Source organism: Stegodyphus dumicola, chromosome X1 (assembly GCF_044657685.1).
Source record: "Stegodyphus dumicola isolate Sdum_Otavi_A_Nest chromosome X1, ASM4465768v1".
Lineage (NCBI taxonomy): Eukaryota > Metazoa > Arthropoda > Arachnida > Araneae > Eresidae > Stegodyphus > Stegodyphus dumicola.
This window is the reverse complement of record NC_140780.1, coordinates 53,865,329-53,883,228: the sequence shown is the minus strand read 5'-3', so window position 1 is coordinate 53,883,228 and position 17,900 is coordinate 53,865,329. Positions and strand designations below refer to the sequence as shown.

The following is a 17,900-nucleotide window of genomic DNA, read 5'->3' as shown; positions in this document are numbered from 1 at the left end:
TAAAAGAAAGAACAAAGTGAAAGTAAAAATAATAATTCACTTTCAAAGTAAAAAAAGTAAGAAGTTAAATACAAAATAAACTTGCAAGAGTAAAAAATTTTGAAAATATTTATAAAACTTAATATTTGTAAAAACAAGAAAAGAAAAAAATTAAAGCTCAAAATTAAGCATGTGAAAACAAATATTACTTTTACAAAATAAAAAATCCATAAATCTATCCATAAAGTTTTCCATAAATCAGAAATTAGAAAGTAAAATGCAACACAAAATGGAAAAAAATTAGCATAATAAAAACAAAAATAAATTTACTTTCGAAAAAAAAAAAACAACAAAAAAATGCAAAAATTAACTTGTGAAATTAAAAAAAAAATTATGTTTGCAAAACAAAATATATATATATAGAAAGAAAGCAATTAATTTAATTTAATATAAAAGTTAGAAGAAAAGGAAAATAATGAAAAGAAATAAATTAATAAAATAAAGAAGAGAATAAAAAATGTGGAAAAATATAATTTTACAATTAAAACAGCAGAAAATAAATTTAAAGTATTACTTATATTTATATCCTATAACTCTTCAATAAACAAGCATGCTCAATGGCTGACTTAGAAAGAATGTTAGTGAGATGCTGATTGGTCTTTAGGATTGCATCCCTTCACCTGAGTGGTCTTCAAACTTTGTGGACTCACCAAACACTTCGAACTATAAAATATTTTCTAGGAACCCTAACTCTACCCATAGAAAAATATAGCTTAAAATAATATTTAATGTAGATCATTATGTATTTCATGGTACATATTGATCACTGGTACTTCATGTAAAGACAATTAAAGAAAAAGTATTGTATTTTTAGCAAAAGAGCATATTGTATTTTTAGCATATAATTAATGCAATTTACTCATTAATAGTATTAACTAGTGCTCCAGATTAAATCGACCCTTGGATTATATTTAAACTGCAGTGTGCTTGCATTAATTGAAATTATTTGTGGTATTACTCCTTTGTTGTAGCCCAATAACGATTTTGCTCCCATCTGTACAAATACGCAAATAAATCCCAACATAGTTTGTGTTCTTTCACATTACTGTTAATAAGAACAAATATTTTTTCTCAATTGTTGTTTCTGTAACAGGTTTACATAGCAGTTTATCTTCTTGGCTTGCAGAACTCGAAACATAACGTACCAAGGCTATCAAAATGGCCAAACCATCAACATCTGTCAATTCATCAAACTGTATGGCAAATTGTTACGGATACAATTTTAAACGAAATTTTAATTCTTCTTCGCAAAAATGCGCCAATGTTTCAATTCATCGCGAGAGTGGTAGTGTCAGAGAGTGGCGAGGTAGCAATTTCTTGAAATTTGTAACCAAATTTGGAAAATATTACACTTAATATGCAGCTTAAATTTTCACCAACTGTATAACTACACTTTCAACTTTTAACCAACTGCATATTCCTTGCCTTCTTTAGAAATTCAATAACTAAGCCTCAAGAGAAGCTTCATTGGTGAAATGTCTTTTGAGAACCCTTTTTTTATTTGTTATTTAGATGGTCACGTTTATGATTACGTCATGTCGTTACATTCAAGATATTGAGTGTTTTTATTATTAGGATCAGGATGATGAGATTACTTTTTATTTTAGGAGGATTTAAACCTCTGAGCAGCAAGACAGGGTTTAGACAGTCAAGAAGACCTATGTCATAAATGTTACGGACGCTTCTAGGCAGTCAAGAATAACTTAGCCCAAAGCTTTAACAATGTTTCTAGGCAGTCAGTGGCAGGGAAGTCAAAAATGACATTACTGCCTTAAGGCAGCATGCAGATATCCCAGTGCCCTCTTTACTCATGGTTACTTACTTTGCATATGTTTACATCTATTTTAATAAGTTATAATAAGCATGTACTTATTACAGATTTATTAAACATAAACTAGTTTCATGGTAAATATAATGGTCAATTATTTGTTCTTTTTACAAATAATACTTGTCGCTTTTACTGGTTTGCTGATGTTTTGTTCCAATGCATTTAAAATAACCCAGTAGTTTTAATGTAAGTTGACTTTTTTAATTAAATGGGGGAAAAAGTTTTCCTCATGCACCACAAAGCATCACATTGATTTGAATGTGCTTTTTATCATAATTTTTTCCAATGAGTTTAATTTTCTTAACCTAGAGAGTATCATCTGAGTTTCCGAAGTATAATCCGTAACTTTTTAAGAGGAGAGTTCCAAATTTCACTTTTAAAAAATGAACAGTAAATAAATAAATAAAATGGAATACTAATAAAATACCATTCGTAGAGTCAACTCCATGACTGTGCATGAAAGAAAAAATTTATATAAGACATGCTTTATGATTATTTGTTTATATTCTTTACCTTTGTTTCTAACTTCTAAATTCACATTCTAATTTAGATTCCAACTAATATTAATTTATTATTAAGAGTAACAAAGTGACATTTTTTATTGATTAATCACTGTGAGTAATAAAAATCACAATAGTATCTTAATAAATATATATTTAGTGCTTTGATACTAAAAACTATAAAACATGACAAAATTTCTTTTTATTCTATTATGAAGAAGTTGCTTGTTCAGCATTTATCAGGAATAGGCTAACATACTGGCCTTTTAATCATCTCATCACTGAGAACATTAACCAGGGTCATCCCGATCGACTGAATACCAATATTGCACCAGCAAAGAGAAAAAGTAAGGCTGACAACACAATTAAAGCCAAGCCTTATATAGCAGTTGAATTCACAACTTTGGTTTTGTACTATGAGTTAGCCTGTGTTGAGCTGAGTTAGCAAAAAATTACAGATATTTTTAGTAAAAAAATGCAAGTTCTCCATTTATGCCATAGCTTTCAAAGAATGAGCTCATCTAGTTTGCCTAAATATTTAATAATCTAAAATTAAAATATAAATAAAATGAGTAAAAATAAATAATTTGTAATATGACAAATTTATTTAATAATTTCATATACACATATTACACAACTTCAAGAATGACTTAGTATTTTATATATCACAGTTTCAAGTATGCAAACAAATAGCAGTAAAAACATCACGAGGTAACAGGCACAGGTTAAAAATCACAGAATGATGTGCTAAATTGTGCAGATGAGACCAATAAAATTTACAATTATTCTTCAAATGCGTCAAGCTCTTGAACAGTGGTTCTACAAAATGGACAGCAGTTCTTCTTCAGGATTTCAAGTTCATAATCATCACTATGAAAAAGCTGAAAAATAAGCATGTTTCAATTATGGTAAATCCTCATATAATATAACCATGTACCAGCAAAATTTATTCACTTAATTACTATTCTACAATTATTACAATTATTATAATTACTATTCTTACATGTGCATTTACTCTTTATTTTCTATTAATTTTTAGGACCTGGCTTAAATGTTTGCTTATGTAAGTAGCAATACCTTATATTGAACTAGATATTAAATCATACCAATTTTACAAAATAGGAATTCAAATTAATAATTGTAAAGTAAAAAGTAATATTAAAAATATTTTTTCTTTCACATCTTTCATAAGAATCTAATACTGCCACTAGAACAAAATTTTACATTGTGTGCTTTCTGATTATACACACCCCTCCCAAAAGTTGCGAGCTCATAGGCAACTAATTTTTTGCCAAAATAATGCACAAAAGGCAAGAGCCATTTTTAAAATGGTGGCATACTAAGAATTCCATACAAGAGCAATCAAACAATAAAATTAAAGCTAGAAACACTTACAAAACACTTGACTATTTCAAGAAATCCTTTTCCTTACTTTATCATTCTCCTCTTTTGCTAAAATCAAAGTACAGCACAAATTTAGCTGACCAAAACAGACATGTGTTACGTGCATACCTGGGTTTCTTTTCTGCACTGTATAATCTTCTCATGGACAGAGCAATCTGTTTTTCCGTAAAAAATCAGAGAAATATTTAAGATTATCATCATCCAAAATTGGCACTGCACACCAGGCAAAACAGCCATATATAGTGACATTATGAATTGCTGCAGAACTGTTTTGGTGGCATACTGCTTTGCCTCAGGAATACTTTTCCTTGACATTTTGGGAAGAGTGCAGATAATCAGAAATTACCAATGTTGTTGTGTAACTGCAAAAGTGTATTACTTCAAGAACTAAATTACGTTTAGTCAATGTTGAGAAAATTACATATATTTAACACATGGTTATGGCCTATGCTAGCTCCACAACCAGCACTAAACTTTTTGCTTCTTGATGCAGTCTCTGTTGCTCCCATATTCTATTACCCTGTGCTTCCAAAATTCTGTTATACAGTGCAATTTCACAGGCTGGTATGGCTTCATTGCTAGACCTTGGTTAGCAGTAAAAAAAATATTACAGCAGTACAGCTGAGGTCAAAATGATTGGGTAGAAAGACCTTTTGGGAGGACTTTCAGAGGGAAATTATTGGCTTTCAGTAATACTATAAACAGGAAAATCAACAACAGCAACAATGCAGCTAGTTAGTTCTGCCATTACAAAATGAACTCATTACATGAATATCAGGGTCTAGTGGCCTTCCTTATTGTTTGTTTAACATAATAATTGTTTGGTCAACATAATAAGCACACAAGCTATCTACCTAAAAGAAAGGAAGTCTTGGAAGATTTTAGAGAGAAAATGGTCTGTATTTATGTTACACATGAGGGAGACCAGGAAAGTACACATGAAGTGAGTCAGTTCATTAAGATACAAACACAGGTTGAATTAGTAGCATTTATAGTCTTAGTCACAGTTATTGCTATGTCACTCAGTGGTCTCATTCACTTGGTCTCTAGCCATTAGAGGACTAGTGATCTGTGCTATTAAAATCCCATTACTAACTAAATAAGTTAATTAATTAGTATTTAAAAAAAATCTTTTTCACTTTCTCTCAGAAAAGAAAATGCATGTATTTGTTAAATGCTAATTCGCATCTCCATCCGTCAGGAATGGACTATGAATGGTAAATCATAATTGCAGGTGGAAATGAGCAAAGCCATACTGTTACGTGCATAATGCCCACAGCTCTTGCCAACAACAGGCCCAAACTTGCCTCCTTGCCACAATGAACTTCGTGAGCTCGTTCTGATGTCAGGCACACAACAACACAAGACTATTTACATCTTATTGTGCTTAGCTTTTAAATACAGTTAGTTACAAAAAAAAAAAAAATGTTGAAATATTTTGCATTAAAATAATATTAATATTGAAATATGCAGGATATCTTGTACAGTCCGCATGACAAAGTATCTTTTGAGCCATCGGCTGTACACCCCTCTTACAAATTTAAGACATGAATCAAATAATGTAGACTTTTGTCCAGAATAATTTTGGCCATGTCTATAATAATTTCATATATTTCTGTAAAAATATAAGAAATTTAGTTTTGATACCTTTCAGTAAAAATACACTTGTGTGCAATGTTAAGAAAATTTGCAAATTATGTCTATTTGTATGAAAAGCATTGAACCGAAGGTAATAGTTATGCCAGAAAAGAATTATGGAATATTCTGAGTCAAATGCATAACAGTACACGTGCCTGTTTGCAGAGCTCTGATTGTGGAGGGTTATGAAGCATATGAAGGGTTTATGGCAATTTGTGTGGTCATACACCTACAAGACATTTGTCATGTTTCTCACAAAAGATGGGCAGATTTTATAAGGTATTAAGGAAAATGAGTGGAACAATTGTATGGATGATGGTATAAGATGGAGAATTTTCTGTAATTTAAAAACAGGCTAATCATAAGTGCAGGTGGCTACAGAACTTAATGTAATTCCCAGTGTCATCTGCAGTTTATGGAAACAGTTTTAAGACACTGGATCAATATCGAGAAGACCTGGACAAGGTTGACCAAGACCCACAAAGATTACTGAAGATCGTGATTTGGCCCTTTTAGCATAGCATCACATGACTTTTACAGCTTCACAGCTTACATGTGAGCTACATGCTGTCACTGGAACCGAAGTTTCATGCTTTAAAGATTCCCAAAGGCTTCAAGAGATAGGGCTGTATGTCAAGAACTGCTGTTGACATCCCACTCACTCCAGCATACAAAAGAGTATGTTTAGCATAGTGCAGACAATATGCACCTTGAACTTGACTTCAGTGGAGCATTGCAGTTTTTACAGATCAGTCGACGTTGAGTCTGGACACTGATTCTTGGCATACTGGTGTCTAGAGATAGCCTGGAACACAATACCATCCTTACTCACCAGGAAAAAGTATCATGTCGGTGGTGGAGGTGTAATTTGGCATCATAATTGGTTTGAGCAGGCATCATATTGGATGGCTGCACAGCCCTGCATGTGTTTCACAAAAGTGCCCTGGCTGCTATGAGGCATAGAGAGATCATAGGTCCCTCTGTTCGATTTTTAAGAGGTGCAGTTAGTTCTGGGTTTCTGATAATGGCAATAAAACTCATCCGAACAGGGCTTACCTGGAAAGCGAGGATATTCGTCGAATGGATTGGCCAACCAAATCTCTTGACCTTAACACATAAAACATGTCTGGGACACTCACGGAAGGGCAATTTTATCTCATCACCACCCTCGCAGAACCATGCTTAAGCCGAAAACTGCCTTGCTGCAGGGATGGGATCAACTGCCACAGAGATTCCTCAACATCCTCCTAGCCAGTATGCTGTCATGCTGAATGACCTGTCTGGCTGTGAGAGGGGACCATACTCTATATTAAACTCATTTCCAGTTTGATATCACAATCTGGGTTTTGGACATCCTTGCAGTATGAGCTTTACTGAGAATCATGCATAGATAAAATGACTTTTGAATTGTACATTACTTTCTGTGTTATTAATGTATATACACACCAAATTTCATTATTGTCTGGCCATTAGATTTTCGTAAATTTAATATAATGTGCAAGCTCTTTTTGCTCACATGTGTATAGGAAATTAAATTTCATACAGATCCTCTGTAAGGAAAGTTTCAGTTAACTCTTTCACGTTTTACTAAAGAACTTTCAGGGAAACATTGGTTCTGAAATATGAATCACTGGCACTAGAAATAAACAAAATTTATGATCTAAGCTACTTTAACCTGAAAAATAACAGCAGCAATTATAAAATTTTCATGAGTCATATAAAAATGTTACTTTATTTAATATATAAAAATTTTGACTTTCATCTTTTCTACAAACAGTAATTAGAAACCCAAGTTCCTATATTAATTGCTCTCCGATCCCCTTCTCCCATACTAAAAACGTGAATTCAAAAATTTGACATACACACTGCTGTTTTAAGAATATTTTTGTATGGCTCCAAGTTTTAACTAATGATATTTTGAATAATTTGAAATGCACAAAGCTAAAATTTTTTTGAATGACTAATTCAGCTATGAAAAATGATTTTGTCACTGACACTGTCTCAATGACATCCTTTTGCCAAACAGCATGAATAAATATTTTATGCTTCATTTATTTAGATTAAAAGGTTTTAACATGATCTAAATTATTACAGTTTGAAATCTAGCTAAAACCACTGGTCTACAATCATTAACTCAAATATTCATTCATGAAACCTTTGAAAACACATGTGTTTAAAATCTCTGAAGACCTAAGAAGTAATTTTCAAAAACAATCACCTAAAAATACTGTATCTCTGTTCAATTTATTAAAATTTTTAAATAAGTAGACTTTTATTAAGCTTAGCTAAAACAAATTAAATTATAAATAATTTACAGTGAGTGTAATGGTCTTGTACTCCCTAATTATCATTACTTTTCATTTTTTCCAATTTAACAATGATTACAAGACTATAATGAATACCTCAGCCATTTCTCTGTAATACAGAGTTTGATAAATCTTAAGCATCTCTTCTAATATCTTTTCCTCAGATTTTCAGTCCCTCTGGGCTGCTACTTGAAGGAAAGAACAATTCCTAACAACAATCATGTAAAATTCACCAGCAATTTTATGCTAGTAGGTTGAGATGTGTCATTCATGTGACATACTGCATAATAATAAGGAAGAACAAGTTTCGTCATTTAATCAATTTACAGTAATTTTTCATCAGTAAATACAAATATATATGTAGATTGTTTGTTATCTATAACCTTTTCCTATTTTTGAAGACCATATTCATATATTATAATTTTCATGCAATTTCCTCTTTTAAACTGTTAACATTTTCAGTCTATCAATCTACTAAGCAAAATCCATCCTGATACACCCAAATAATTTTGGTGAGAAGGCATTTACTAAGGATCAGCAAACCTATCAACAGCTGGTAGTTGTTTGTACTAATCACTATATACAATGCAAGACTTCAATCAGTGACTTTATATATATTACTTTTATTTTGCATATCTAACTAGCAATTTAGAGAGGAAAAGGAAGTAAAAAAAAAAAAAAAGATCTTGAAATGCCGTTTAAGCAGTTATAAGAAATTATTTTAAATCAATGCCTCAATCAGCCATATATAATACATATAAGGTCACTAAAGAACATGAATGCTTCACTATAAAACGTGATTAGAATTTAGTCCTTGAAGAAACTCAGTGAATGAAACAAAAATGAAAATGATTATTGATATTATATTCATACCTATGATCAAGTGTTCACCTCTCAGTAATGTCCGAAATGTTATAAAAAACATTAAAGAATTTAGTCTACGATTATTCCATTATTATAAAACATGTACATGAAAAATTATTAGATATATTACTTTAAATAACTATATTACTTTAAAATAATTCTGGTCAATAAAAATAGCAGGGATGAGTCTTATCATCCACGTAATGATTTTCTAACAAGAGTAGTTGAAGGCTAAATAAGCAATATGCACTCAATGGTTATGAAAATGTAGAATTCTATGAGCTCACTAAATGCTGTTAACACAGGAAAATGCTCTCTGCCCTTATGTTACCTAATTAAGTAGCCAGAGAAAAAAACGCAAAATAAATCGCTCCTCAGTCTTCTTAAATACTCTTTCTGAGAATAAGCATATATGACATAATTTTCCATTAGTGCACAGACAGCATTACTTTCAACATTAACACATGAGCTGATTCCAAGTTGAGATAGCATAAGCAGTCACATAAGTAGAGGGTGCTAGTTCAGTTGTTCCCAGAAAGTGACACTTACATAATGCTATATATTGTTTTGAGTTATGAATATGCTTAATTTATATGGAGCATCAACTGAAATGATTGACGAATATGTCAAAAATGATAAGAACCGGGACTGAATAACACAGACAACATAATTTATTTCACATCAAATAAAATTTTTGCAAAAGTAGTTTGCAAAAAATATAGCAAAATTAAAAACTCTATAACATGAACAAACTTAAAAGTGATTACGAAATAATCTTACTTTATTGCAAGATGTACATCTACGAATTTGGACACTAGGTAATACATTTTTGAAATACTGTGTCCGCAAAGGATGGGGCCACCTGCAGATGATTACTTCTGATATGTTCATTTTTTCCAGCTGAGCACGATTTAAAATCAAAGGTCCAGGTTCCCCAGTTAATGTCTAATAAGGGACAAAATACATAAATATTTAAATAGTGCTATAATTTCAGCAGTAAATGAACATAATAAGTTATTAAAATAAATATCATTATGCATAAACAATAGTGTATAGCACTTTAAATGCTCCATTCTTTTAAATGCCATTATTCAGAAAAATGTAGTAACATTCTATTTCTTGAGTTTTAAACTAGATGAGACCTTTTCTCACACTGACTATTGAAAACGAAGATAAGTGATGATTCTTAACAAAATAATAATTTTTAATAAAATGTGTAGTAGGATTATGACTTTGGTCAGAAATTACTTAAGGGATAGAGTTCTTGAATTTTCTTATCTGAATATCTGGATTATTCTTTTCTCTTAAATCTGCAAATCAGCCTTCTAGTTTCTAAAGCACATTAACATCAGCAACCAATTACAGAAGAATGTTCACATTTCCCCCCCCCACTTTATTAAGTCCAAGAGGGGCTGATCTGAGATAAAAAGCAGTTTTGTACTTAATATACTTCATAATGTTGCACTGATTAATTGATTAATGCAAAATATAATAGCCTATCTGATTATGGAACAAAATGCTGTCATAGAGGACTATCTAAGGGAAATTGGCTCATACTTACAACATGCATATGGAAAGCCAATTATGAATACTAGGACAGAAAGTTCTGTGTATTTGTGTCAGTATCAGATTAAATTACCATTAAAAAGCATAAAAGGATAAATAAAACCTTAAGAGTTTAACACTTTAAAAGTTCAGCATTAAGATGCAAATAATTTTTCACTCCAAGAAGATATTACAAATACATCTAAAAGCACAAAATTAAGCCCCCTAAAAATGATGAGAGTAGATTTCATACATAACTCTACCAATCATCAAAATATATTGCACCTTCAATATACAATAAAACTCATTTTACAGACATCCCAGTTTAGATAACATTTCCCATTAATGGAAATTTCCTTAATTCTCATACCCTTAATGCAGGATATTCATATACAGTCAAAAGTCGTTAATTCGGACACCCATAATCCGGACCTCAAAGCTAAAAACTTTCTGCACATGCGACGCATTGACACATGCGCATAGGCGTTTACGTGTGCGCGTAAGACTTTTACATAAGACATGTGCGAGTGCGCAGGCACAGAATACGTTTCCGCATGCGCGTTTTATGTATAACGAATGGTATAAGCTAAAATTATCTAATTATCTATTTCAGTTAATGTTGATGATTGCGTTGTTCCTTAATCTTCGAATTGGACCCGGCTTATTATTTTTTGCAGACTGTAAGAGCAATTTTATAAAAGTAAACTTGAACTTTCGATTATGTCAAATAGAATTTCCGATGCTGGAGCTCCCAAAGGGTCTACAAAACGAAAGTATGTTTCGATGTCCATCAAACAAAAAGTAGAATTGCTGCAAAAAATGGATAAAGACATGAAGAAGGTGACAGAGAGATTAGTGAAAACGAAAAAATTTCGATTGACAAGTCAGTCAATATTCTCGGCACAGCAATTACGGGACTTGAACAGCGGAACTTTGTAACTGAACAAGAAATTATGTCTGTTTATAGAATTAAAGAGAAAGTATTATCACATAAAACAAAGCAACTTAAACAACTTACATTGAAAGAAATGTTTAATAAAGTAAACAAATAAATATTAAGCTTTTTTTTTTTTGTAAATTTTGATATTCTTTAGATCATAATTGTTCTTTATTTCATAAATTACGGTTTCATATTTTTAATTTTAGAATTTCTGCATGCCATCTTACGAGATTTAAACTGATGATCTATAATCCGGAAAAATCGATAATCCGGAATCGCCAAAGTCCCGACGAGTCCGGATTAACGACTTTTGACTGTATTTCATCTGTCGAGAGTGGACACTCGAGATAGCAAATGAAGGAAAATGTTGACTGTAAACTTTTCTTAAAGAGTAGTCATTTAGGCAATAGATCAGAAAGAAAAATGAATAAATGAAGCATTTCTTTCTGTAATACCATAGTTTAGGATAGCACAGGAAGTGGAAAGTCTGGAAGAAAAATGTAGAAATTCTAAGACTTGAAGTACCAGGAGGTTTACAAAATGAGTGAAAATGTATTGGTGAATTTCTAAAACAGCCCCAGACTCTTGGTACTGGGTATGAATTTATTTCAACTCCTGATAACAGACATTCCTCATAAATGGACAGAGAACAATTCTGATTGTTAACTTTTCTCAGAGATAGACCATTTTTAAACATGTGATTAACCAGAAAGAAAAGGAAGCACCTTTTTCTTCAAAACTTTCTTTTAATGTTTCATACAAAAAGTATGAATTCAAGAGGATAAAGGCAAAAAATTGAAAGCAACTTGAGGTTTATGAATTTCCAAAAGTATTCTCTCCAGATTCTATGAAAATTAGAGATGGTATGAGAAATGAAAATCTTGCAGTCCCAAGAAAAGAATTTTGTGAATTTTAAAGGATTTTTGAGTTTTGGTAAATATTAAAATTTTCTATGGCTATCTAATGAATTTACAGGTCACAAAACTCATAATAAATTACTTAAAACATTTTTTACTGACAGATCAGACAAAACAAGCTCAGTCACACTTTTATACACATAATCCATTCATTTTGATATTCTAACATATATGATTTGCTATTGCATCAAAATAAATGAGTTTTATCTATAGTTACACAACCATAATTTCTTAGTGTACTATAATTTCTTACAATTAAGAGACTGTGATAGTTATTAATAATTTTTAATAATGATTGTCAGTGTCTGTAAAGAAGCATAATTATGCCATGAACATGTCTTACAGACTTAGATATTCCACTGATGTTTATTGATGGGGCTTAATTAATGCATGTACAAATGCGGCACATATTCTAGGTCTCCAAGTAATACCTCTCTGATTCAGATCATGATTTCACATAGGACTCGTTCCCTTCAACTCTTTTATTTCTTTTGATAAATAAAAAGTTAATAACACACCAAGTTTAGGTAAAAGAACTTCCGCTGTAGAAATGGCATTACAGTTATTCTTTGTATTTTGTACAAAATGATAGGGTTTTATGCTGAAATGAGAGTTTTTCTAATTTAAAACATGTTTATGCATTTTAACCTCAGATTCTAAACTCTTCTCATTGTCATTATTAGCACTACATGGATATGTAATATTTAAATTAGATTGTGAGGATATCTTTAATGATTTTGCCGCAAAAAAATTTTCAACAAAAAAAATTAAATTTTACTAGTTCAATTTTCTTGTTCTTCCATCAAATATTATTATTACACATATGAATTTATCTAATAATTATTTTAAAAGTTTTAGCAATTGTCATGTTTAAGTTACTGTACATTTTATTATTTTAATGCAAAGATGGCAAGTTTCTCTTTTATGGTAGCAAAAACCATCAGAATAAACTATTCCTTCAGAGACAGAAAGAAACTCGATTTTTTTTTAATCCTTCGGTTTATTCATACACTTCATTATTAATTTGGTAAACAATTTAATTGCATTTATATTGTCTTGCATCTAATTTAATTAAGCTTTGAAATAAAATAAGAGCTCTACATTGTCTTAGTTTCCTATTTTTTCCCCAAAACACCGTCCTTAGTTTAAATTCTTTAGTTTATATTACATACAAGAGAAATGAAAATAAAACATACAGCAAGGTGAAATACACTTTTCATGAAATAACTTTAAATCAAAATTATTTTGAATTATTACACTATTTCACTAAATATGAGTACTTTATAAAAATCACACAATGGAATTAAAGTGAAAAACCTGACTGGGTGCTTTCATAAGTTTTGCCCGGTACCCAAGTTTTATAAACAAGTCTCGCATAATTAGCATCACATACAAAAACATCCACTATGAGAGAATTAATGTATCAAACAGTTAAATTTATCACACATTCTAGAACATTTATAAAAATCCATAATATACACTAGCAGGAAAATATAAAGAAATAACTATACAAAATGTTTTATGTTGATTCCAAGTGCAATGAAAGGTATTCGATTGGTAGATCATGGTCAGCATTATTAGGCAGTCTAAATGGATTCACCTTTACTACACTGAATTTTGCAATTTTTTTTAGCTTGTTCTCCTGATATGTGTGGAAAGGAATGCAAAGGGATGCTTAATGTCTTATTTCAAGGACTGCACAAGTAGCCGGGTAAAAGTTTCAGCTGTGGAAAGTGGAATTCATCACTGAGACTGCATCTGACAGATTGTGAAAAATGTTCAGCACTAGGAAGAATAGTAACGGAGGACTGTAAGGATACAAGAGCAGCTAAAAGCATCCTGTAAAGAACCTGGGAACGGTGAAAGACACTAGTAATTAGGTTAAGGTTGGAAACGTGCCACAACATAATCTCAGGACTATAATTTGGCAACAACTGCTATAAAAATAGACAACATCAGTCCAGATTGCAAGGAAATTTGCTGTAGCTACAGGAAGTTAATTATCCAGATACACCATGAGTGACAGGCTGCAAAACAGAAGGCTGCTTGCAAGAATATGGTATGTGTTTTACTAATTTGGGCTGCAAAATGTGCCTTGTGGCAATTATAGTGACTGGAGTAATGTGGATTGAGGCCAAGATCTCTTTAATGTTAACTCCCTTTTTTGTTGGAGAGCGATTCCAGATGTGTTACAATTTGGAATTAGTTAAACATATGTAATAAGGTCTAAAATATTTGTGAAAGGCATCAGTACAAAGGAGGCAGAATCACTGTATGGACAAGCATCATTTGAATGGCTACACATTTTAACCGATGTTATCATGAATATTAACATGAATGGCTACACATTTAAAAACTATGAAGACTAAAACGTACAGAAATGAGTTTTTTGAACCTTATGTCCAGCTGCAATCAGTAACAACTTCCTCTTACTAGACGATAACCCTTAAACCCATTACATTGCACTAGTGACAAATTATTTTGTGAGGGAAGGAATCCTGCACATAAAGTAGCCTGCATATCTTTCAGAGTTAAATCTAACAGAATTTGTGTAGCAAGACACGAATTTGCATTGCTATAGCTTACACCTTGCACTTTCCAGGTGCTTCAAGGCACTACTTAACCCTATAAGGTATTTCTCCCACTTCCCTAGCGTGCCTTCGTGGTGGTGTAACGGTAGCTCACTGGGCCGGTATTCCAGAGGTCCGTGGTTTGATTCTCGGCAAAGGTGGTTGCCATTTTTCATTTCTTCTGCCTCTAAAAAAAATCCTAAAGACTCTACAACCCAAATACACTTTTTTACCACAGGAATTCATGGATAATCTAATACAGAGCACAGAAAATTGCTGTAAAGCATCCATTTTGGTTAGGGGTGATCTCTATGTATATCTATGGAAGCTGTAAAGCCTATGCAAGCATTAAAGTCACCATTTCTCTACCCCAATTTATACAACATCTCCTATGGCCTTATTTACACTTAATTTTTGCAGATATACTCAATTCTGTATTTTGAAGATAGATCAGGTGTGATTAAATAAAGATCTTATGCAAGGTCTATGTTCTTAAGTGTAAAATCCTTTAAATTACATGAGTTTTTATAGCTTTTCCTTTAATTTTCCCTCTCATCGTACTTGAATAAATGTGATACATTTATGCATGTTTTGTGAACATAATATACAATAGATGTCTGATTAACAAATGTAAAAAAATTATGGCTCATCCAACAGCAGTTTAAAAACTTACAGAAAAGAAAAGAGGAATAACCCACATTAAAATTAACAAACAAAAGACTGTTAACAATTTTATGGTATTTTGAAGTAGTTTGATTTGGAGAATAAGTTCATTTCCTTATGCAAATTAAATAAGGATTCACTGCTCTGATCAATGGAGTGGTTAACAACACAGACTGCCACATTGTTGGGCCTAAATTCATATCCTGGTGATGGCTTGGACACTTGTAATTACAGTATGTGATTACTTAAAATACACAGTGAGCTCAAAGTATCTGTTATCAGGAGGATTTTTCTTCAAAATTGAGATGGAATTGGGAAGTCCTACTGTCATCTAGAAGGTGGCCAATACCAATGATAGACATAATCAGGTGCTCCTCGGCACAGTAAAATTAGACTTATTATGATGTTACTCTGACAAGTGTTATAACGTTGCGCGCCTACAACTTGCACGCAACCAAGGGTGACTGTGAAAGCTTGTATAAACCAGAGTCTTGTAAAGGGTTTAAGTCCCTTTTTATTCAACGCAATGAATTACAATTGCGTTCTCTTGACGCTTACAAACGGTGCCAACTCGGCAGTCAAAATAAAAATAAGAACCTGAAAAGAAAGTAAAGACAATATTCTAACTACGAGGCTCTCTAAAATAACTAACTCACCGCGTTTTACAAAAGCCGCAGCTGATTCAGCAGACTTGAAGCTCACTGGAACAATTGCAACTACTTCCCGCCAAGCACATAGGCCGCAACGCGGGGTTCTTCAATTCTCGATTTCTACCTCCGCGCTCGCTAAGTAAGAATAACTCTCTCACTGAATTCGTTTCCTTCTATTTAAATGATACTACTTCCGCTGATAATTTGAATCCTTGCGCGTTCTACTCAAATTTACATATTCTGGCATTGGCAGTTCCAGGGGAAAGTAAGGCTTGACAGGAAAGATAGTTTAAACTTAAAATAAATGTTAGTTAAAATAAATATAAACTCTACATTTGCCGCTGCCAGAATTTGGAAAACTTGGAAGCAGGTCCTACAAACGACCTGTTGTAAGTTTATCTAATTCTGAACTAACTGGCGAAAGCCTCGTTTACACAAAAAAAAATCTTATGTAACAATTATATATTAAAATTCTGTTATTCGTTACAAAGCTTTCTTCTTACAGCCACTTTTCCTGGACTTCATCAATCAATCTTGGTCTTTCCTTCCAGCATCTGGAAGGAATAAGTATCAGTATCTTTCTACATACATTATAATTTACACTTTCTTGACACAATAAATTTTTGTTTTTAACGTTTCGTTTTTCTTAGTTATTGCTTACTTCACATTCATTCAATTTTTCAAGCATTAATTTAACTTTACCCTGGCTCTCCACCATGTGTGGTGTCAAACGGGAATATTCGTGTTTTAGTCTTACAACACTTCCCCTAACCACCATGATTTGTTAGAATTCAACAACCAAATAGACACACCTTACTCGACATTCTACAACTCAATGAGCTACTTTAATATTCTTAAAAATTCAAATGTAGGTGGAGAACCCTACAAAACACATTCATTCTAACTTCCCCCTCATTCATCTTTAAACATGCAGGCTTTCGCTCTAAAGCACGACTTTACAGTTTAATACTTAAATTTTGACTTCATTGCTTTTAAACATTCACTTTTAGCATCTACAATTTTATGCTTCTAGACTAAATTCTACTTTTACATAACATGCAAGTATTTACATACATTTACAAAAGTTTAATCCATATGCTTTTTACAATTTACCATAAAATGAATAAGAGAAAATAAATTTTTACTTTACTCATTCTTCGCCAAGCTGGCGGCCCTGAAACTAAAATTCTTATTAGTACAAGAATACGAAGTTATTTTTGTCTCCGGCCAAATTTTGGCTTTAACATAACAGAATTAGTCTTTCGACCAACAGAAAATGCTTGTTTTTAGCTTTTACACTTACAGAAAATAATACTTTTGCCTTAGCTAAATAAAGTAAAACAAAACTAAGTCTCAACCGAGACATATTGACTTCCGTCAAAACATAGAACTTCGTACTTATGCCTAACATTTCGGAACAAAAGAGAAAAAAAAATTTATAGAAGGTTTTAACTTATCTTTGAGTTTTCGATGCTTGAAACTCCGTCATCCGTTTTTGACAAAATTGATCCCAAGTTAGAGGTGTCATGGATGTCAATCTTCTCCTTATTGATCTCCGCGTGTTGTCCCCGTTGATCTTTCTTTTGCGTCCTCTACATGCTGGCCTCTTGACGGAGTAATCGTCTGTTTGTTGGCCTTTGCGTTTCTGCCTGGGACGGCTGGTCTTGACGTCCTCCGGTCTGGAGTCCTTGAATTTCTTCTGTTCCTCGTACTTCTGTGCCTCCTGTTGGCGTTTCAGTTTCCGGAACGGCGGCCTTGCTGGCACCTGACTCTGTGGCCGTGTGCGCGTTCTCCTTGATGTGTAATTTCTCCTGCCATCTTTTGTAGGTGGTGTTTTCGTCTTTACCACGGTTTCTTTACCCGGTTCATCTGTATTTTTGTTTTTCTTAAACGCCGGAGTTTGAAACTCATTTTTTCTTTTTGATACCGACGTCCGGGTTGTAGAAGTGCTAGGTCTCTCTTCAGTTCTCCGTTTCTTGGGTGGTGGAATAGTTGTTGCAGTCTCTGGCCCTTCTATTTCGTTTAGACTTGAGTCC

The 17,900-nt window shown here is 32.5% G+C and overlaps 1 protein-coding gene across 3 annotated transcripts in view; it reads right to left on the bottom strand.

Moving 5' to 3' along the window:
• Positions 1 to 2,946: 2,946 nt before the first annotated feature.
• The window catches only part of Oseg1 (intraflagellar transport protein Oseg1), a 142,774-nt gene continuing 127,820 nt past the window's right edge, over positions 2,947 to 17,900 (bottom strand). For 2 of the 3 annotated variants that reach the window (XM_035351497.2, XM_085808392.1), the window contains exons 27-28: positions 9,360 to 9,524; positions 2,947 to 3,248 (exon numbers count right to left, since the gene is read on the bottom strand). In XM_035351497.2, coding sequence (XP_035207388.1) covers positions 3,150 to 3,248; positions 9,360 to 9,524 — 264 coding nt within the window. In that variant the 3' untranslated portion in view covers positions 2,947 to 3,149. Of the gene's footprint in view, positions 3,249 to 9,359; positions 9,525 to 17,900 lie in introns of those variants that run through there. The other variant, XR_004757012.2, reaches the window with a different exon arrangement.